We start from the raw sequence: 21,916 nt of genomic DNA on the forward strand, positions 1-21,916 counted from the left end.
ATGTGGGAACTCGCCCCCCGCCTGGGGCAGCTGGCAGACACCCCTGGAGTGATGAGCTCTTTGGGGGGGGTGCACAGAGAGGGGGCAGGGAGGGACCCCTCTGTCCAGGAATCATCCCATTCCCTGGTGATGGGGACTGGAGGGGCTGGGACTGGAGGGAAGAGAGGCTGCAGCTGGGGGGGCAGGGTAAATGGATTTAATGCCCCCCCAAGTCTTGTTATTGACAAGTCCAGTTCTCCGCCCAGGTGGCTAGGGGGGGGTGTTCCCAGATCTTTCCCCTTTGTTTCTTTTAACAACCTCCCCCCTTTGAGCAGTAACATTAAAGCTGTGGGACCAGGGGGGAGACAAGCACCGCAGAGCCCCCCCCCCCAGCTTTACAACAGACTGTGGTAATTTGGTGAAAGACTGATCAAGCTGCATGGAGAGGGCCTCAGGAACCTGCTCACCCCCCCAGCTCAGTTGGTCTCCTCAATCCTGACCCCCAGCCCTCCATTAGCCCACCCTGGGTTTCCTTGCCAGGGCAGCCGATGCCCCTCCATCCTGAGTGAACTGGGGATGAGGGGGCCGAGGCTGGGGGCCGGGGATGAGGGGCAGGGGGATCAGTTACTGTTTGTTCCCGCTGGGAGGGTCTTGGATTCTGACCCCCTCTCCCCTGTCGCCAGGGGAACTTGTGGGAGCAGGTTCTGCGGGTTCCCTTCATGCTGGAGATGATGAACACGGCACCTTTCCTCATCACGGTGAGTCTGAGCCAGGGGCCCCCACCCCCATCCCCCCTTCCCCCACTACATCCTCTGCCCCATTAGATCCCACCACTCCGGCTAACCTCTCCATCCCATTCTCCCCACCAACCGCCGCATCCCAGCCCCTCCCTGATCTCGCTGCTTCCCTCAATAACCCCCTCCCAGATCCATCACCCCCACACCCTTGGCATGTTGCTATCCTAAGCCAGGGGCTCATGGTGGCAGGAGTGGGATCCCTACAAGACACCATCCCACCCCCGCCCTGATCAGACCTCAGCCTCCCACATCCAGCAAATCACAGGGCAGGGCAGATTCCTGCCTGTCCTGTGCTGGGGGAGGGGGGAGGCTCTGTGGGGCTCTGCCCCCCCCACTGCTAACCTCCCCCTGCCCCTCCTCTGCCCAGGTGTTCTGGCCCCCGCTGCGCAATCTCTTCATCCCAGTGTTCCTGAACTGCTGGCTGGCCAAGCACGCCCTGGAGAACATGATTGTGAGTCTCAAGGCTGGAGGGGGGGGTTCGTCCAGGGGTGGGGGACATGGCTCTGACCCCCCTCCCCCCTCGTCTCTGTGCTGGCCCTTCTCAGACAGACCCATCCCAGCTGAGTGGCAAAAGGCTCCCTGGCCCCGTCTGGCAGGGCCCCGGGGGACAGTTACGCCCCCCCATTGGCCGTGCCAATGAGCAGCACCCGGTCTCCCCGCTGGCTCTGGGATTTCTGCTGCTGTCCCCGGCGGGCCGGGCTCTCTGTGTGCGCGCGAGTTGCCTGCCGGGGCTGGGAGGGGATGGCAGCGCCCAGCCCCTCAGCGCCCCCCCCAACCCCCCGCCTCTTGCCCCAGCAGAACGATCTCCACCGCGCCATCCAGCGGACACACTCCGCCATGTTCAACCAGGTCCTGATTCTGGTCTGCACCCTGGTCTGCCTGATGTTCACCTGGTGAGTGGGGCCCGGGCAGCGGGGGCTGGGAGAGGGCCCGGGGAGGTGGGGCCGGGGTGAGTGGAGGCAGGATTTTGCCCAGCCCACTGGGGCCCTGCCTCTCCCCAGCTGCAGGGACAACGCTCAGACCAGCTGGGCTGGAGAAGGGGCAATGCTGAGGTTGGCTCAAGTTCAGGGCCTGAGCGCAGCCCCCCCAGTGGCCCTGTTGGCCCCGTGCCCTGGGCTTTGAAGGTTCTGGGCTCAGCGGCGTCCCCCTGGGGGCTGGTGGAGCGTGGGTGGAGTTGGGCTGGCAGGGGCGGGTGAGTGGCAGCACCATGGACAGCAGCCCAGCTGGGCCTTTTCCACCGGCCACTTGGGCCTGGAGACTTGAACCCTCAGAGCCGCTCAGGCTGAGCACCTGTACCCCCGCCTGCCTGCCGGGGTCAGCATGGGGATGCCCCTCCCTGCCATGCTGCATTGCTGCAGCCAGCTCTGGGGCGAGACACGTCGCTCACCAGGCAGCGCGTTGCCAGGGTATTTACAATCCCGATGATCCTGGCTGTGACGCTGACCGGTGGCTCCCCCCTCCCCCAGCATCTGTGGGATCCAACACCTGGAGCGTGCAGGCAACAATCTGACCCTCTTCGACTCACTCTACTTCTGTATCGTCACCTTCTCCACCGTGGGCTTCGGGGATGTCACCCCCAAGATCTGGCCCTCCCAGCTGCTGGTCGTCATCATGATCTGCGTGGCGCTCATAGTGCTGCCCATCCAGGTGAGCTGCAGGCAGGCAGGAGGCTGCCCAGATGGGCAGGGGGTGGGTGGGAACAGCGGGACCTGGGGGTCGGGTCACTCCCAAACTCTTGTGCAGCCAGGTGCACTCCTGGGGCTCGGTCCCATTAGCGTAACACGGGGGGACCTGGCCTCCACGAGGAGCCAACGTTTGCTGACGGGCTCCTCAGTCCAGCAGCCAAGATCGAGCCGGCTCCAGTGGCTGGAGGGTGAAGCTGGCCAAGTTCCAACTAGCCACACAGCGCCGATGTTTGCCAGGGAGGGGAATGAACTCGGGGGCGCGGTGGGGTCTCTGTCCCCGGCTGCTCTGAGCTCAGGCTCTGCTCGGGGCCAGCCAGGAATGAGCTCAGGGCCGTCCCACAGCCTGCACTGGGCAGGGGTCGGACCAGGTCCTTCTGACCATGGCATCTCGGGAAGAAACAATGACTCTGGCTGGGGTGGGCCCTGGATTCCTCAGAAGCAGGGTCCAGCCACTTGGGGTGACCGGGGGGCAGGTCAGTGCCGGGGGTGGGAGGGGAGTCCAGAGGGGGAAAGCTGGAGCCAGAGTGGCAGCCAAGCTCTCTCCGCAGGCCAGGAGGGGGCGACCTGCCTTTTCGCAGCTGCAGCCCCGGGGGACTCCTGCCTAGGCCCACGGCACATCGGGCCCGCTGAGCTCCTTTGCCCTGGTGTAGACAGCATGCAGCTCCAGCAGGGTCACCCCGGATCAACCCCGGAGGGGAACTGCCCCCGGTGCTTCCGGCTCCATTGCATTTGGGCCCAGAGACAGGAGGCAAATTCCAGGATCCACCGAGCCAGATCCCCAGCTGGCATCAGTGGCCTTCGCTCCATTGGCTGCATATGCATTGCGTGTGGCTGCGTATTTGCATTGCATGTGGCTGCATGTGCATTGTATGTCCACGGTCCTGGCCAGGCCAGGAGGGTGCTAGGTACTTCCCACCTGTCTCCTTGCCCGGGAGTTGACGTGTGGGGAGCCCCGCCTGGTGGATTGGCAGCAGCTGGCCTCACACGGTGATGGGGGCGGGCGAGGACACAAAGTGCCAGCTCCTGCTGTCTGTCAGCTCCGGGAGAGGTGGATTAGAGCTCACAGGGCCAGGAACAGCCAGTTTTTGGGGAGCCCCAGAGCCTGGTGAGAGCTGCAGGGCCCCCTGCCCCATACCCGCAGGCAAGGGACTTGGGGAGGGTCCAGTGCAAGGCAGGAGACAGGACCCTCCAGACAGGCTGCCGGCTTTTCCTGGTGCTGAAGGTCTGGTGGGGGGGATAAAGATGGAGCTGTGGGGGTCGCCCCTCTAGCAGGAGGGAGAGGGCAGGGCCCTTTCTCCACCCCACAGAGACCTGCAGCAGCTGGGATTCCGCCCCCCCCATCACTCTGTCCATGCAGCTTCCTGACCCCCCCCCAACCCCAGCCCCAGGGAACAGCCCCCCCTCCCGAGAAGTGGTCTGCCAGCTCCTCTGCCTCCCAATTACCTCCCATGCGCACTCCCAGCCCCGCCGAGTGCCAGCCCCAGAGGTACCACCCCACGGATGCGCTGCCAGGCCCGGGGACTCTCAGTGCACATGTTCCCCGCCAGGAAAGAGTGGGATCCCAGCCCAAGGGGGCTAACCCAGCTGGCAGCACCCACGGGCCCAGCCCGCCCCCTGGCGCTGGCACAACCAGGCCCAGAGCAGAATGGGGGGCGGGAACCCAGAGCAAATTCATGGTACGGGCCTGCTTCCAGCCCATGCACCATACATGAGGACCCCTCGCCCGGCACTGAGATGCAGCCACCTCTGGGGTGGAGTGTGGGGGCTGTTTATACAGGGATCCCTCCCCTGGTGCTGAGGTACCCTCAGATTGCTCCTAGCTGCACACCACCTACTGAGCACCCCTCCCTGCAGCCCAGAGCCCCCCGCTGAGCTCCTGCCCCTCTCCCCACAGCCCAGCGCCCCCCACCAAGCCCCTGTCCCGCTCCCTCCAGCGCCCCCGCTGAGCCCCTGCCCCACCCCCTGCAGTCCAGCGCCTCCCTGAGCCCCTGCCCCACCCCCTGCAGTCCAGCGCCTCCCTGAGCCCCCGCCCCACCCCCCGCAGCCCAGAGCCCCCCGCTGAGCTCCTGCCCCTCTCCCCACAGCCCAGCGCCCCCCACTGAGCCCCTGTCCCGCTCCCTCCAGCGCCCCCGCTGAGCCCCGCCCCACCCCCTGCAGTCCAGCGCCTCCCTGAGCCCCCGCCCCACCCCCTGCAGCCCAGCTCCCCCTGCCGAGCCCTTGCCCCGCTCCTCGCAGCCCAGTGCCCCCCGCCGAGTCCCCATCCTGCTCCCTCCAGCACCCCCCACCGAGCCCCCACCCCACCTCCTGCAGCCCAGCACCCCCCACCGACCCCTGCCCCGCTCCCCGCAGCCCAGTGCCCCCTGCCGAGCCCTTGCCCCGCTCCCCACAGTCCAGCGCCCCCTGCTGAGCCCCCGCCCTGTTCCCTGCAGCCCAGCGCCTCCCACAGCCCAGTGCCCCCCACCGAGCCCCCATCCTGCTCCCTCCAGCACCCCCTACCAAGCCCCCGCCCCTCTCCCCACAGCCCAGCGCCCCCCCGAGCCCCTGCCCCTCTCCCCACATCAAGCGCCTGCTGCTGAGCCCCCGCCCTGCTCCCTGCAACCCAGCGCCCCCCACAGCCCAGTGCCCCCTGCCGAGCCCCTGCCCTGCTCTGTGTGGCACAGTGCCCCCTAGTGCTGCGCTGGGGCCAGCAGCAGCTTGGAGGGGCACGCGCCCCCTAAGGCCAGTCCCCCGCCCTCTCTCGCAGTTCGAACAGCTGGCCTTCCTATGGATGGAGCGCCAGAAGTCGGGGGGCAACTACAGCCGGTACCGGGCGCAGACGGAGAAGCACGTGGTGCTGTGCGTGAGCTCCCTCAAGATCGACCTGCTCATGGACTTCCTCAACGAGTTCTACGCCCACCCCCGCCTGCAGGTGAGAGGGGGTGGGGTGCCAGGCTGTGGGGGGCACAAGGGGGCTAAGGAGCTCACCCCACATTCTGCAGCCCTCCCAAACACCGATGGTGCCAGCTGCTCTGGGGGTGATAGCACACCGATACTCCTGACATCTCAACTCTGCACAGGCATTGTCCCCGGTCAGGGTTGTGGGGACAGGACAGGGTTTGGGGGGATCAGCGTGGGACTTGGGGCACAGGACAGGGCTTGGAGGGTCAGTGTGGGGCTTGGGGGCAGGGCAGGGCAGGGTTTTGAGGGATCAGCATGGGGCTTGGGGGAAGATTTGGACATGAAAATCTGGGGGTCCAGTTCTGGTTTTGGGGGGTTCAGTGCAATGTTGAGGGGGTGAATGTTCGCTCCCACACTCTCTGCACACCCTGGTCTGCCCCTTCCCCCCCCCCCACCACCTGCCAGCATGCTCACTCCTTGTCAAATCAGGAGCAACACCCTCAACTAGCAGAATGGGTGATTTGCATATTCATATATGCAGATGACACCCCCCCACAGACTACTGCACTGTGTCATGCATGGCCTTTGTGCCTGGCATAGCCTAAGTGGGAGGGGGGCATAGGGAACAGAGTGACCCATTTTATCTCCCTTGCCCAGGAATTGAACCAGCAGCTGGCCTGGGGGGGGGGCATAGATGGGGCAGCTGACTCAATGCCCCCCTCCCCACTCCGGGAAAAACATGCTTTGGAAACTCTCAGGGCCCGATCCTGGGTTCTCAGGATAAATTGAGGGTAACCACTGTAAGTAGACAAAGGGGAAACCGAGGCACGGAGAGGGGCGGTGTCTTACTCCAGAGTGTGGAGCCAGGAGTAGAAGCCAGGAGTCCCGATGCTAGCGTCATGCCCTGTATGGAGCGCTGTTGGCTCTGTGCTGCATTATGGGTGGGGGAGGGGGCAGACTCTGGGTACCCCTGGCAGAGGGGCCGGTGCCCTACCCGATAATAGGTTACTATTGCTGCCTGCTAGCGGGGTGCTCCTCCACTGACGGCTGGAGGTTGCAGGCTCAGACCCAGCCTGGGGCTGGTGTGGGGCAGGGGGCATCTGTAACAATGCTGGTTCTGGTCGGACCCAACTGAGAGGTGCCAATTCAGTACAAATTGCTGAGAGCAGGGCAGGTCTTTTGCAAACTAAGGCAAACCAAGCCCGCCAGCCAGAGAGGACTTGGGCCTCACCCCACTGGCTACCCACAAGTCAGGCAAGCAATGCCCCCAGACACGCCCGTTTCCCAGGATCCCCACCAGCGCCACTCGTTGTGGGGACGCATGGTTATGAAAACCAATTCCCCAGTAAAAGAAAGATGGTTCTCCTGATCCCAAAGGCCCCGGTACAAGTCAGCTCTTACCCACAAATCACGCTGTTGCCGATCCTTTAGCATCTAAAATCTAAAGGTTTATTGATCAAAGGAAACCGATATCGGTGAGAGCCAGCACTGGTGAAATGGAATCGGTTCCATCCAGTAACGGCAAAGGTCTTGGTTCAGGCTTGTAGCAGCGATGGAATAAGCTGCAGGTTCAAATCAAGCCTCTGGAGAACATCCCCAGCTGGGATGGGTCCTTCAGTCCTTTGTTCAGAGCTTCAGTTTGTAGCAAGGTCCCTCCAGAGAGAAGCAGGACAGAAGACAAGATGGAGGAGCTGCAGCAGCTTTTTATAGTCTCTTGCCAGGTGGTCTCTGCTTTCTTTGTCCCAAGGACAAGCTGCCCAGCACATGGCCTGGAAACACCTCGGAGTTCAGTCCATGGGCAGGTCCCTGCCTGCCTGGCTGAGTCCCCAGGCATGTCTGCCGTCTCTCAATGGGACAGTTGCGTAGCTGATGGTTCTTAAGGGGCCATCCAGCAGGCTGGGCAGAGCTGACACCAACTTGTCTGGGGTGTCACCCAGAAGCATAGCACAAGTTTGAGCTACAGACAGTACAGAGTCAATGCTTATAACTTAAAATACAAAACTGATACACGCACACAGACAGCACAATCCTAACCAGCCAACCATAACCGTGTCTTAGACACCACATTTGACCCCCTTTATACATGATTTGGTACCACTACTGGACCTTGGTTGCAACAATGATCTACACGGTCCCAGTTCATGTCAGGAACGTCACAGCATCGACCCCTATAGAGTGAAGCTCTGGACCCCGACCCCGTGCTGCAGCAGGAAGAGCTGGGCACTGTGGGCACAAGAGAGCGCTGAGCCCTGATCCCAGTTGGGGAGGTGCAGGGGAACGGTGCTGTGGGGGGAGGGCTGTTCCAGGGGGCCCCGATGAGCTGGTGCCTTGGCACTGCTCTGCGGCCGTGTGGGTGCGGGGGTTCTGGTCTAGCAATGCGTGTTGCACCCTCCCTGGATGCGGAGGCTGCCCATTGCTGTGCAGGGCTCAGAGGGGCTCAGCGGGCAGACGAAGGGCTGGTGTAGCCCAAGGCCAGAGCTCTGCACTCCCTGAACCCTCTGGACTCCATGGAAGGGCGTGGGGAAGGGAAAGGGAAACTGGGAGGGAGCGGGTGGGGTGGGGGTGGTGGATGGAGGGGGGTGGCTGTGCTGGGATAGAGGCTGGTATGGGGGGGCTGGCACAGGGGGTGGGCCATACCGGGGAGGTGTAGGTATCTGGCACAGGGGGCTGGCTGTGCTAGGATAGAGGCTGGTATGGGGGGGCTGGCCCAGGGGGCAGGCCATGCTGGGGAGGTGTAGGTATCTGGCACAGGGGGCTGGCTTTACTGGGATATGGGGGGGCTGGCCATGCTGGCATAGGGGGATGGCATAGGAGGGCCGGCCGTGGGGGTGGCGTAGAGGGCTGGCCGTGCCCTGACCATACCCCGCGACTCCCCGGCAGGACTACTATGTGGTGATCCTGTGCCCCACGGAGATGGACGTGGCGGTGCGGCGGGTGCTGCAGATCCCGCTCTGGTCGCAGCGCGTCATCTTCCTGCAGGGCTCGGCCCTCAAGGACCAGGACCTCATGCGGGCCAAGTGAGTGCCAGCCGGGCAGGGTTGCCCCAGGCCTGGGGGGCCCTGCCTCCCATCCCTGTCGGCCAATGACAGAGGGAATCGATGGAACTGGCCAGTGGGGTCAGAAAATCTTGCTGCCCCCCCCCAGCCAGCTGGCGGACCCATATGGGGGGTCCTGCCCCACCCTGTCTGTGAAGGGAGGGGTGCCGGGGCAGGGATCTGGCCTTCTCTGTGATAGGGGAGCAAGGGGTCCAGTCCCATTCTGTCTCCAGCCACTTTGCTCCCCCCAGTTGGTCTAAGCTGCCCCACTGGGGTGTGGTTTCCTGCTAATCCCCTGTCTCTTCTCCCTGCGCTGAAGGATGGATGATGCAGAGGCCTGCTTTATCCTCAGCAACCGCTTCGAGGGGGACCGGGTCGCTGCGGTAGGTGCCATGCAGTGATATCCCGCCCTGCGGGCAACCCAGCTGGCCCCAGCACAGGGTTAAAGATGGTACCGGGGGAGGAGTATTTATTACAGGGTAGCACCCAGACACCCCGACCAAGATCGGGGCCCCATCATGCTGGGCGCTGCCCAGGCCCCAGCCGAGATCAGGGCCCCGTCGTGCCAGGTGCTACCCAGACCCCAGCCAAGATCAGGGCCCCGTCGTGCTGGATGCTGGGCCACACAGCTCTCCTGCAGTAGCTTCTGGGATACGCGCTGGCAGGGGCCGTGTTGTCCGGTCTCCATCCTCTGCAGGGACCCCACCTGGGCAGGCTGAGACCCCCTGGAGCAGGGCAGTGGGAAGCAGCCGCCAGGCTGTCCGCATTTCCCAGCCATGGCGCCCTGCGTGGGTCACTATGTCCACGCCAGGGTGATTGGGTCTCTCGGGACCACGCTGCGCAGCAGGGTCCTGGGGGCTATGGGAAGGCACTGGGGGGAGGCGTGATCCCTTCTGGCACCTGGGGCCTGGGGGAAACGTGGGGGGGCTGGCCTGGCTGTGATGCTCTGCCCCATCTTGCACACCCCCCCCCAGGATCATCAGACCATCCTGAGGGCCTGGGCAGTCAAGGACTTTGCCCCCAACTGCCCCCTGTACGTGCAGATCCTCAAACCCGAGAACAAGTTCCACATCAAATTTGCAGGTGAGGCACCCCCACAAAGCCCCCACTGGGCCCTCTCTGCCCCCTGTCCTGCCTCTGCCTCCGCTGTGCCCCTGGCACCCTCTCCTGCCCCTGCCCCATGCTCCTGCAGTGATCGGCAATGGGGGAGAGGAGAGAGAGAGGGGGGTGTCTATGGGGATGGGGGGATGGAAGGTTGGCTGCTTAGAGGGTTATGAATGAGGGTGGATAAATGGGGAGATGGGGATGTATATGGGGATGGAGGAATGGATCAGGCGGGGGGTAGATGAATAGAGCAGACACAGTGGACGGGGATGGAGGGATGGATCAGGCGGGGGGGTAGATGAGTAGAGCAGACACAGTGGACGGGGATGGAGGGATGGATCAGGCCGGGGGTAGATGAGTAGAGCAGACAGTGGACGGGGATGGAGGGATGGATCAGGCCAGGAGTAGAGCAGACACAGTGGACAGGGATGGAGGGATGGATCAGGCGGTGGGTAGATGAATAGAGCAGACACAGTGGACGGGGATGGAGGGATGGATCAGGCGGGGGGGGTAGATGAGTAGAGCAGACACAGTGGACGGGGATGGAGGGATGGATCAGGCGGGGGGTAGATGAGTAGAGCAGACATAGTGGACGGGGATGGAGGGATGGATCAGGTGGGGGGTAGATGAATAGAGCAGACACAGTGGACGGGGATGGAGGGATGGATCAGGCGGGGGGTAGATGAGTAGAGCAGACAGTGGACGGGGATGGAGGGATGGATCAGGCCAGGAGTAGAGCAGACACAGTGGACAGGGATGGAGGGATGGATCAGGCGGGGGGTAGATGAATAGAGCAGACACAGTGGACGGGGATGGAGGGATGGATCAGGCGGGGGGTAGATGAATAGAGCAGACACAGTGGACGGGGATGGAGGGATGGATCAGGCGGGGGGGGGTAGATGAATAGAGCAGACACAGTGGACGGGGATGGAGGGATGGATCAGGCGGGGGGTAGATGAGTAGGGCAGACACAGTGGACAGGGATGGAGGGATGGATCAGGCGGGGGGTAGATGAATAGAGCAGACACAGTGGACGGGGATGGAGGGATGGATCAGGCGGGGGGGTAGATGAATAGAGCAGACACAGTGGATGGGGATGGAGGGATGGATCAGGCGGGGGGGTAGATGAGTAGAGCAGACACAGTGGACGGGGATGGAGGGATGGATCAGGCGGTGGGTAGATGAATAGAGCAGACACAGTGGACGGGGATGGAGGGATGGATCAGGCGGGGGGGGTAGATGAATAGAGCAGACACAGTGGACGGGGATGGAGGGATGGATCAGGCGGGGGGTAGATGAGTAGAGCAGACACAGTGGACGGGGATGGAGGGATGGATCAGGCGGGGGGTAGATGAATAGAGCAGACACAGTGGATGGGGATGGAGGGATGGATCAGGCGGTGGGTAGATGAGTAGAGCAGACACAGTGGACGGGGATGGAGGGATGGATCAGGTGGGGGGTAGATGAGTAGGGCAGACACAGTGGACAGGGATGGAGGGATGGATCAGGCGGGGGGTAGATGAGTAGAGCAGACACAGTGGATGGGGATGGAGGGATGGATCAGGCGGGGGGTAGATGAGTAGAGCAGACACAGTGGACGGGGATGGAGGGATGGATCAGGCGGGGGGGTAGATGAGTAGAGCAGACACAGTGGACGGGGATGGAGGGATGGATCAGGCGGGGGGTAGATGAGTAGAGCAGACACAGTGGACGGGGATGGAGGGATGGATCAGGCGGGGGGTAGATGAATAGAGCAGACACAGTGGATGGGGATGGAGGGATGGATCAGGCGGTGGGTAGATGAGTAGAGCAGACACAGTGGACGGGGATGGAGGGATGGATCAGGTGGTGGGTAGATGAATAGAGCAGACACAGTGGATGGGGATGGAGGGATGGATCAGGCGGTGGGTAGATGAGTAGAGCAGACACAGTGGACGGGGATGGAGGGATGGATCAGGTGGGGGGTAGATGAGTAGGGCAGACACAGTGGACAGGGATGGAGGGATGGATCAGGCGGGGGGTAGATGAGTAGAGCAGACACAGTGGATGGGGATGGAGGGATGGATCAGGCGGGGGGTAGATGAGTAGAGCAGACACAGTGGATGGGGATGGAGGGATGGATCAGGCGGGGGGTAGATGAGTAGAGCAGACACAGTGGACGGGGATGGAGGGATGGATCAGGCGGGGGGTAGATGAATAGAGCAGACACAGTGGATGGGGATGGAGGGATGGATCAGGCGGTGGGTAGATGAATAGAGCAGACACAGTGGACGGGGATGGAGGGATGGATCAGGCGGGGGGGGGTAGATGAGTAGAGCAGACACAGTGGACGGGGATGGAGGGATGGATCAGGCGGGGGGTAGATGAGTAGGGCAGACACAGTGGACAGGGATGGAGGGATGGATCAGGCGGGGGGTAGATGAATAGAGCAGACACAGTGGACGGGGATGGAGGGATGGATCAGGCGGGGGGGGTAGATGAATAGAGCAGACACAGTGGACGGGGATGGAGGGATGGATCAGGCGGGGGGTAGATGAGTAGAGCAGACACAGTGGATGGGGATGGAGGGATGGATCAGGCGGGGGGGTAGATGAGTAGAGCAGACACAGTGGACGGGGATGGAGGGATGGATCAGGCGGGGGGTAGATGAATAGAGCAGACACAGTGGACGGGGATGGAGGGATGGATCAGGCGGGGGGTAGATGAATAGAGCAGACACAGTGGACGGGGATGGAGGGATGGATCAGGCGGGGGGTAGATGAGTAGGGCAGACACAGTGGACAGGGATGGAGGGATGGATCAGGCGGGGGGTAGATGAATAGAGCATGCAGAGGAATGGACGGGGATGGACTGAGAGCTGGAGAAGGAGGGAAGGTGGTCGGGTGGCTGGGTGGACAGAGAGCTGGCACTGGCAGGATGATAGGCAGATGGAGGGAAGAAGGAAGGGACGGATGAAGGAAGCAAGCAGCTGCGGGAGCAGGCCCAGCTCCTCCGGGGAAGCCTCGGCCCTGGCTCCCAGCCTGTGTACGTCTCTCTCTGCAGATCATGTGGTCTGCGAAGAAGAATTCAAGTACGCCATGTTGGCTCTGAACTGTGTGTGTCCAGCCACTTCCACCCTCATCACGCTGCTGATCCACACCTCGCGGGGACAGTGAGTAGCTGTGCCCGTCGCTGGCTGACTGCCCCCAGCTGGGGCTGCACTAGACCCAGCAGCACTGCCTGCGTCTGCACAGAGCCTGAGCCAGTCACGTTCGGGGTGGGGGGAACCCACCCAGTGCATCCCAGTGGGGTGTTGATTCTCAGCCCCACTGCTTGGGGGTCCTGCCAATCACACCCCAGCAGCAGGTCTCTCCACCCACCCTGGGGCCAGTACTCAAACTCTTCTGGGAGGGAAGGCAGTCAAGGGGGGGTGGGACCAGGGAGCCCCACAGCGCTTCCTCCTGCCCTGGAGACCTCCTGTGCCCCACCAGAAGCACTGAGAAAGAAGCAGGGACAGGAGCCAGTGCCAGGGTGCGGGAGGAAACAGCATCAGGTGCATTGGGGGAGGCAGGAGTCAGCAGCAGGGTGGAGACTAGCCCCAGCAGCATCTGCCTGAGTGTGCAGAGAGCCTGAGCCGATTGCCACGGTGGGAGATGGTGGGGTGGCAGGGATGGGGTCGGTTGTCATTTGCCCCTTGGTGCCTTTGGACAGAACCACCCCCATGGAGCCCTTCAAGCCGCGGCCGAGCGCCTGGCAGCCCCTGTCCAGGTGAGTCCAGGCTGGGGCCTGGGTGGGTGATGTGCTGCGGGGAGAGGGGACGCACTTGCCTCTGGGTCACGGGCCAGGAGGATACGCTGGGGCCCTTCGTCCTGGGGCCAACCCCCGGCTGGAGCCCCCGTATCCAGAGCCGGGCAAGCAGCAGAGGGAGGGGCCCCAACCCTGCCCAGCTCTGGGACATCCCCCCCCCCCCCCCCGCGTTCTATGAACGGCAGGAGCCCTGTGGACTTTCCCTGCCGTGACCCAGGCGCCAGTGACACCGGGGGTGAGTCCACAGGCCAGGGCTCCCCACCCTGGGCGGGGGTTGGGGGAGGGCCCCCCCCGACTCCAGGGCTGTGATGCACATGGGCAGCGTCTCTTCCCCCCTCAGGGATGGCCCCACCTCCCCGGAGCAATGGCAGAGGATGTACAGCCGCTGCTCGGCCAACGAGGTCTACCACGTCCGGCTGGGGGACAGCAAGTTCCTGGGCCAATACCAGGGCAAGAGCTTCACCTACGCCTCCTTCCATGCCCACAAGAGGTACATGGGGCCGGGGGAGGGTGGCTCCATGTTCTGCGTGTGCACCTCTGCATCCTGGCACACTGGCATACCCTTGCACATGCACACACATGTATATGCTCATGCTCATACACTTATGCACACGCTTACACACATTGGCATACCCTTCCAGATGCTTGCATGCACGTGGGCATGCTTACACCCTGGTGCGCATGATTACACACATTGATTGGTGCATACCCTTGCACATGCATGCACATGTGCACACTTGTGCACATGCTCACACGTGCACACTTGTGCACATGCTCACACACATCCTTGTACACTTATGCACACACTTACACACGTACACTCGTGCCCCACCTGCAGAAACACATTTGCATGCCCTTGCACATGCGCAGACATCCTCGCCCACATGCACCCCTGCTTCTCTGTTCATGAGCACACTTACACCCAGCCAGGCCTGCACGCCTATTGCACCCCCAGGAGCTCCGAGCTGGCTTGCACACGGCTCCCTCCACCAGCTCTCCAGGGCTGAGCCCCCTCCCGGGGGTCCCAGGTGCTGACCCTGGCTGCCCCGGCAGGTACGGGGTGTGCCTGATCGGCGTGTGCCGGGAGGACAAGAACAACATCCTGCTGAACCCAGGGCCCTGCCACATCCTGGCCTCCTCCGACACCTGCTTCTACATCAACATCTCCAAGGAGGAGAACTCGGCCTTCGTCTTCCGCCAGCAGGAGCATCTGCACCAGAGCCGGCTGCCCACCCCGGCCTACCCCAGCCTGACACGCCTGCCTGCGCACAGCGTCATCGCCAGCATGGGTGAGCCCCCGCCCGTCACCCGCCCCAGCCGGCCCCTCACACCTCTCCAGCCAATTGCCACCCGGCACGGAGCCCGCCAATTCCCCACCAATCCCCTGCTGGCTCTTCACCCTGCTGCAGCCAATCGGAACTCAGCACCAAGCCCCAGCTTTCTCCCCTAGTCCCCTGCTGGCCTGTCAGCTCTCAGCCAATCACTGCCCGGCATGGGACTCCCCCGCCCAGAGTGCCCCACCAATCCTCATCCGGCCCTTCACCCCTCCTCAGCCAATCATTATTGAGTATGGGGCCTGCCAAACTCCCACCAATCTCCAACTGGCTTGTCATACTAACCCAGCCAATCACCATCCAGCACTGGGCCACACCCTCTCTTATTAATCCCCACCCTCCCCTTCACACTTCCCCAGCCAATCATCACTCAGCATGGCCAGCCCTTTGCACTGCCGCAGCCAATCCCCACCCAGCGCAAGCCCAGCTGCCCACTCTCCGAACCAGGGGGGCGGGCTGGTGGGGCGGGGCCCAGCTGGGGGCCGGGTTCCAGTCCAGCCCAGCTGGGTGGCACCATGTGATACGAGTTTTCTGGGGCTCAGCACTGCCCCCACTCGGGGGGCGTGTCACAGAATCGGCCCCTGACTGCCCCAGACGCCCCCTGCAGGCTGTGGGAGGCATGTGGGGGCAGCCAGGATGGTTGGGCTCAGGGTCCTGTGCCCCCAAGAGTGCCCTGACCCGCCTGCCCCCCGGCTGTGCAGGGACTGTGGCCATGGACCTGCCGGACTCTGGCAGCAGCCCGGAGAGCGTGGGCGGGACCACGCTGGGCCTGCCGGGCGACCCGGCGGGCACCGAGAAGCGCCGCAGCATCGCCCCCGTGCTGGAGGTGGTGGACGCCATCCCCAGCCCTGCCTTCGACCTGCTGAGCGACCAGTCGGAGGACGAGGCCACCCGCTCTGACAGCGCCGCAGCTGCCTACGGCACGTAAGGACTCGCCCGCCCGTGCCTGCCACGGAGCCCTGTGTGACGCGGCTCGAGCTGGGGGGGTCTCAGTGTCCTGACTGGCCCCGTCCACGGAGAGGCCACAGGGACGGAGGGGAGTGGGGCACGTAGGGACCTGCCTCTGGGGCACGCCCAATGCTGCCCCCGCGAATTCAGGCCTAGACCTGCAGCGCCCCTTTCAGGGTCCCAACGGGAAATGTTTATAGCAGTGGGGAGGGAGGTGGCTGTCCATGGGTCGGGAGCCGCAATCCTCCAATGCCCACATGCTCCCCCCGGTATGGGAGACCCCAGGGGGGTTTGCCAACGACAGCATGTGTGTGTGTCTCCAGGCACGTGAGCATGCCGTGTGGGGTACACGAGGGATCCCCGAGAGTTGAGGGCTGCCCAGGACACAGACAAACACCCATGCCCCGTGGCACTAACCCAGCTGGAAGGAGCTGCCTGGCTTGGCAGGATGCCCGTGTCTCCTGCCCAGCTCCAATGCGCCCGGCCTGGCGCTTTGGGGCTATGAGGAGGGAGGCCCCCCAAAGGGTGCCGGCCTCCCCCTCTCCCTGCCCCCCGGCTCCTCCTTCCCCCTCTCTCTTGGTCTTCCAGCTGGGTGAAGGGTTACCCCACCAACTCCCCCTACATCGGCAGCTCCCCCACCCTCTGCCACCTGGTCCAGGAGAAGATCCCCTTCTGCTGCCTGCGGCTGGACAAGGTACCACCAGGGCTGGGCAAGACACCTGCGGGGGGTGATGCCAAGGGGGCCCTGAGCTGGGCCCCCAGCACCATCCCAGGGGCCTCTGCCCTGCCCCAGTGACCCCCTGGAGCCACCCCAGGGACACATGGCTGGCCCCCCTAAGAGGCTGCAGGTGAGGGGCTGGGGGGCAGGCACAGCAGAGGGTGGGGGAGGATGGGGGGTAGGTGCACCTACCCATGGCCTGTCTGGGGCACAAGTGAGCAAAGGATGATACAACCCCCTCCACCAACTTATAGATCCCGGAAGGAATGGGGAGGGGGTCACCCCCCACCTCAGCCCCAGGTCTCCAGCTGGGGATCAGAGGGAATTGGGGGGATGGGTCACGCCCCCTCTGGGCTGGGGTATTGGTGGTATTAACCCCCACCTTGCTGGTGGGAAATGGGGGGATGGGTCACACCCCCTCCCAGCAGGGGGATTGGTGGGGTTTAACCCCCGCTTTGCTGGTGGGAAATGGGGGGATGGGTCACACCCCCTCCCAGCAGGGGGATTGGTGGAGTTTAACCCCCGCATGCTGGCACCCCAGAAGCCAGCTGTACCCCCAGCCAAGTCAGATCCCTGGGAGGTCCCAGGTGCCGGTCTCAGCACTGGCAGGGAATGAGGGGGGCTTGTGCCCCTGGCGAACCCTGCTTGCCCCTGCAGAGCTGCCACCACTACCCGTACGAGGACGCCCGCGCCTACCGCTTCCAGAACAAGCTCATTATTGTCTCAGCTGAGAGAGCTGGCAACGGGCTGTACAACTTCATCGTGCCGCTGCGGGCGTACTACCGACCCCGCAAGGAGCTCAACCCCATCGTGCTGCTGCTGGAGAACATGTGAGGGACCTGCCCCGGGTAAAGGGGCGGGGGGTGGGGACAGCCACCAGGGTACAGGCATGGGCTGGGGGAGCTGTCAGGGATAGACAGCGGGTGCTGGGCTCGGCGGCACACCAGTGGGTATTGGGCAGAGGCAGTGGGGCGGGGACATGTGAGGGTACAGGCAGTGGGGTGGGGGCAGAGGCTGGGGGGTGGGGGGCAGAGGCTGGGGGTGTTGGGTTGGGGGGCAGAGGCAGTGGGGTGGGGGCAGAGTAATACAGACTGGGTGGGAGCAGGGATATGCCCTTCCCCCTGTCTGCCCCTCCACTGCCGCCCCCCGTTTCCCTTGCAGGCCAGAGACCCATTTCCTGGAGGCCATTTGCTGGTTCCCCCTGGTCTATTACATGGTGGGCTCCATCGATAAGTGAGTAGATGCCGCATGGGGCAGACCAGAGCAAGGGCTGGGGCAGACCCAGGAGGGAGGGAGGCAGAACTACTCGTCCCCTCTGGATTTCCGGCCACGCTCGCTTTGGCCCTGGGCGCTGGGGCACGGTCCTGGGCTCAGCTGGGGGGCCGGTGGCATGGGCCACCTCGGCCCCCTCTCGCCTGCCCCCATCCAGTTGGCGTCGTGGTGCCCTGTGCCCTCATCCCCCTCTAATTCGGGTAGCTTTGGAGGCTCCCAGGGGTGCAAGCCAGTGGGGACTGGGCATGGGACGGCCCCCCAGTATTGCCGGGGGGGTGGGCTGGGCACGCGTGGGGTGGGAGGGGTGTGGGGCAGGGCGGCACTGCCTGGCACAACAGCTGACCCCCCACCTCCCAGCCTGGACGACCTGCTGCACTGCGGTGTGACCTTTGCTGCCAACATGGTGGTCGTGGACAAGGAGAGCTCCATGATTGCAGACGAGGACTACATGGCCGACGCCAAAACCATCGTCAATGTCCAGACACTGTTCAGGTATGGGGCCGGGGGAGCCAGGATATCTGGGGTCTCTCCCCGGTGCTGGGAGGGGAGTGGGGTCTTGTGGTTAGAGCAGGGTGTGGGGGCTGGGCTCAGGAGCCCATCTGACCCCGTCTTTATGCCCGGGGCAGGCTGTTCCCAGGCCTGAACATCATCACCGAGCTGACGCACCCGGCCAACATGCGCTTCATGCAATTCAAGGCCAAGGATCGCCACGCGCTGGCCCTGTCCAAGCTGGAGAAGGTACGGCCTGGCCGGCCCCGCATTTCCTGTCCCCCCCCCCCACTCCCCTGCTGCTCCCGCCTGCCCCCCACTGTGCCCCACACGCCCCCACTGCACCCCTACCCCCCTGGCCTCCTGCACCCCCTGCCCCGTGCTGCCCCCCTGTATCCCCCATCGTCTGCTGTGCCCTGGCCTGCTGCACCCCATACCCTGCCCCCCGTATCACACTGCACCCCACTCACTCGCTCTCTGTCCCCACAGAAGGAGCGGGAGAACGGCTCCAACCTGGTGTTCATGTTCCGCCTGCCTTTTGCTGCGGGGAAGGTGTTCAGCGTCAGCATGCTGGACACACTGCTCTACCAGGTACCCCAGGGACCCCCTGCCCCTGGGGACACCCCTCCCTCCCCCAGGGACCTTCCCTCCCCATCTCCAGCAACTTCCCTCCAACTCCCAGGGACTCTCCCCTGGGGACCTTCCCTCCCTGCCCCCAGCGATCCTCCCTGGGGAAATCCCCTGCCCCTGGGGTTATCTGGATCGGGGGGGGGGCGCGTGGGGTAATCCCCCCTCCCTGGGGTTATCTGGATCGGTGATCTGCTAGATCACTCCAATCCTTGACTCTGGGAGCCAGCCTTACCCTGCTGTGCTGTGAGAACCCCCACTCCTGGGCTGTTCACGCACAGCCTCTGGCATGTAAGCTGCTCCTTGGATTGTGCAACCAAATGACACTAGCCAATATCTCCGGTCCCAGATACAACCCTAGGAACCTCGGTCTTGCAGTGTCCAGTTATGCTGCTGGATGCTGCAAGCTTCCATGAGTTTGTCAATTTAACAAAGAAATTGAGATGTACCAGGCTTGTTCTCCCAAGGGGAGTCTCTGACATGCTTCAAACCAACCACACTGCTTCAGGTAGAATAAACAAACAGATTTATTAACTACAAAGATAGATTTTAAGTGATTATAAGTCAAAGCACAACAAGTTGGATTTGGTCAAATGAAATAAAAGCAAAACTCATTCTAAGCTGATCTTAACACTTCCAGTGCTGTGACAAACTTAGGTGCTTCTCACCACAGGCTGGTGGTTGCCCTTCAGCCAGGCTCTCCCCTTTGATTAGTGCTTCAGTGGCGGTGTCTGTAGATGGAGATGGAAGAGAGAGGAAGAGCATGGCAAACGTCTCTCCCTTTTATCTCATTCTTTCTTCCCTCCTGGCTTTGCCCCACTCCCCCACTTCAGGGTCAGGTGAGCATTACCTCATTGCAGTCCCTGACTGACCAAAGGAAGGGCGGTGACTCACTCCAGAGTCCAACAGATCCTTTGTTGCTGCCTAGACCAGTGTCCTTTGTTCCTGTGAGGCTGGGCTGGGTTTGTCCCATACATGCCTTGATGAGGTGTGAACTGCCTCTCTACTCTTGGAGAGTTTTGCCTGGGCTTGTTTTAAGCCATGAGGATACATTTTTCAGACTCATAACTATATACATGAAATTACAACCTATAACATCACTGTAACAACTGCTCAGTGCATCATGAGCCTTCCGAAGACACCTGACATGACAACCTTTGCATTGGATATCACACAATCATTTTACAAGAATGAACATGGGGGTGCTGGGTGTTCCTACGAGGTACAGAGAATCACACATCTCCCCTTAGTTTACTGCAAGAGGGTTAGTCACTGACTAGCTCGAAGGCAGTTTGTGTTATAGTTTCTTGGCATACAGCCATTATCGTCATGAGGCAGCATGCCTCAGTTTCCCCTTTCCCACACAGCAAACCAGGTTTGTTATGGTTTCTCTGCTGTGATAAGCTGAGTCTGATTATATATATTAACTGAGAACTAGCATTACCATAAGGTTTAAAATCCGTGTCAAAATTCTTATCCCCAGAACTTAACATTAATACTAAAACATTTTATCACAGATGGATGTTTACAAGTATCTTTATGATACCACGCCCTCTGTTAAGATAGTCTGGTTTGAGGTCAGTTTGTTCATTACCTATGGTGTCCTTTGACTCTCTCCCATGGAATCAGTCACTGGCTTTTCCTTCCCTCCAGTGTTCCTCTCTGTGTGGGCTCTTAATTTAATCATGTTTCTGGAATTTTGGTGCCTCTGGGTCCGGCAATGTAGGTATTCAGGGGGATCCTGCACATTGGCTGGCCCTTTGGGGAGCGGACTCCCAACCCCAGGACTGTACACATGCAGAAAATCCAGCTCCCCTTTTGGGGTTACCCAGTGTTTCCCCCTCCCAGCACTGAGTCCTTCCCTGCCCCCTAGACTACAGGGCTGTGATCTGTGCTCTGTGGGTTAGGTGTGTTTACCCTTTGATCAGATTCATCTTTTCCCAGCAGCTCTCCCATAACTGCTCCCTGCCTCTCACCAGGAAAACACCCCACGCCACCCCCCCCATCAGTTGGGCCATTTGTATTCTCACAAACGACCACCTGGCAACTTCCAGGTCTCAACTCCTCTGTTTGCACAGGCGTTGGAGTGTTAGTTTCGCTATCAGGGTAGGAACTCTCTTATCAGGGATTTCAGGTATTAAACATAGGTCTGTTGAAGGCAGTCAGATATTCAGCAATACCGTCGTCCTCACTGAATGCAGGACATAAGTGTTCACACTTGTGGATTTTTGGTGTGATGGGAGTCAATGGGGTCGGAAGGTTCTGGTTCTGCTTCTCTAGCAGGTCCAGTTGGTGTTTTCGCTCTCTCTCTTTCTCTCTTTCTTTTATCTCCAGTTCTTTCAGTTGCAATAATCTCTGGAGCTCCCTCTCCTTTTCTGCAATCTGCAGGCTAAAAAACTCCAACTTCGCATCACTTCACTGCTTTCACTCATTTTCCTGCTTTTCTGTTCCAACTTCCCTTTCCCAAAATAAGCAAACAGAAAATAATAAAACTGTGACCTCCTCTTGACTATTCTTAGCCACTGCACTTAAGACTCACTTAAAATCACAAATATCGGAGCTTAAAGTGTGAACTTCATTTGGAGTAAAAAGCTGCACATACACCCTGCTCGCTGTGCCACTCTGATGTCCCCCTCTGGGGTTATCTGGACCGGTGATCTGCTAGGTCACTCCAGTTCTTGACCCTGGGAGCCAGCCTTACCCAGCTCTGCAGCGAGAACCCCCACTCCTGGGCTGGTCACACACAGCCTCTGGCATGTCAGCTGCTCCTTGGATTGTGCAACTGAATGACACTGGCCAATATCTCCAGCCCTGGACACAACCCTAGGACCCTCTGCCTTGCAGTGTCCAGTTATGCCACTGGACGCTGCAAGCTTCCATGAGTTCATCAAATTAACAAAGAAATGGAGATGTACCAGGCTTGTTCTCCCAAGGGGAGTCTCTGACATGCTTCAAACCAACCACACTGCTTCAGGTAGAATAAACAAACAGGATAAACATGGATGTGTAGGGTATTCCCACGAGGTACAGAACATCACCCCCCCATCCACAGGGACCTCCCCTCCCTGTCCCTGGGGACCCTTTTGTGGACCCCCCCGAGGGACCTCCCCTCCCTGCCCCCAGGTACCCTCCCTGCGGATACCCACTATTCCCTGCTCCTGGGAACCCCGCCCCCCCCACTCCCAGCCCTGCATCCCCTTGCCTCCTTCTCTACCAGGTAACCCCCCCAATCCTGCCCCCACCATACCTGGGACATGCCAGCCTC

General features: G+C 61.6%; 1 protein-coding gene across 12 annotated transcripts in view; it reads left to right on the top strand.

The window, feature by feature from the left end:
* LOC119846098 (potassium channel subfamily T member 2-like) overlaps positions 1 to 21,916 on the top strand; it is a 39,042-nt gene that overhangs the window by 10,210 nt on the left and 6,916 nt on the right. For 4 of the 12 annotated variants that reach the window (XM_043506348.1, XM_043506356.1, XM_043506351.1 and 1 more), the window contains 19 exons: positions 663 to 737; positions 1,144 to 1,227; positions 1,572 to 1,669; positions 2,243 to 2,423; positions 5,205 to 5,369; positions 8,219 to 8,355; positions 8,693 to 8,756; positions 9,348 to 9,456; positions 12,520 to 12,628; positions 13,168 to 13,224; positions 13,604 to 13,753; positions 14,317 to 14,552; positions 15,299 to 15,521; positions 16,134 to 16,239; positions 16,921 to 17,093; positions 17,425 to 17,496; positions 17,893 to 18,027; positions 18,162 to 18,273; positions 18,514 to 18,615. In XM_043506348.1, the coding sequence (XP_043362283.1) occupies positions 663 to 737; positions 1,144 to 1,227; positions 1,572 to 1,669; positions 2,243 to 2,423; positions 5,205 to 5,369; positions 8,219 to 8,355; positions 8,693 to 8,756; positions 9,348 to 9,456; positions 12,520 to 12,628; positions 13,168 to 13,224; positions 13,604 to 13,753; positions 14,317 to 14,552; positions 15,299 to 15,521; positions 16,134 to 16,239; positions 16,921 to 17,093; positions 17,425 to 17,496; positions 17,893 to 18,027; positions 18,162 to 18,273; positions 18,514 to 18,615 (2,388 nt within the window). The remainder of the gene's footprint in view (positions 1 to 662; positions 738 to 1,143; positions 1,228 to 1,571; positions 1,670 to 2,242; positions 2,424 to 5,204; positions 5,370 to 8,218; positions 8,356 to 8,692; positions 8,757 to 9,347; positions 9,457 to 12,519; positions 12,629 to 13,167; positions 13,225 to 13,603; positions 13,754 to 14,316; positions 14,553 to 15,298; positions 15,522 to 16,133; positions 16,240 to 16,920; positions 17,094 to 17,424; positions 17,497 to 17,892; positions 18,028 to 18,161; positions 18,274 to 18,513; positions 18,616 to 21,916) is intronic. The other 8 variants (XM_043506357.1, XM_043506354.1, XM_038379264.2 and 5 more) reach the window with 4 other exon arrangements.

This window comes from Dermochelys coriacea, chromosome 20 (assembly GCF_009764565.3).
Source record: "Dermochelys coriacea isolate rDerCor1 chromosome 20, rDerCor1.pri.v4, whole genome shotgun sequence".
NCBI classification, from domain to species: Eukaryota; Metazoa; Chordata; order Testudines; family Dermochelyidae; genus Dermochelys; species Dermochelys coriacea.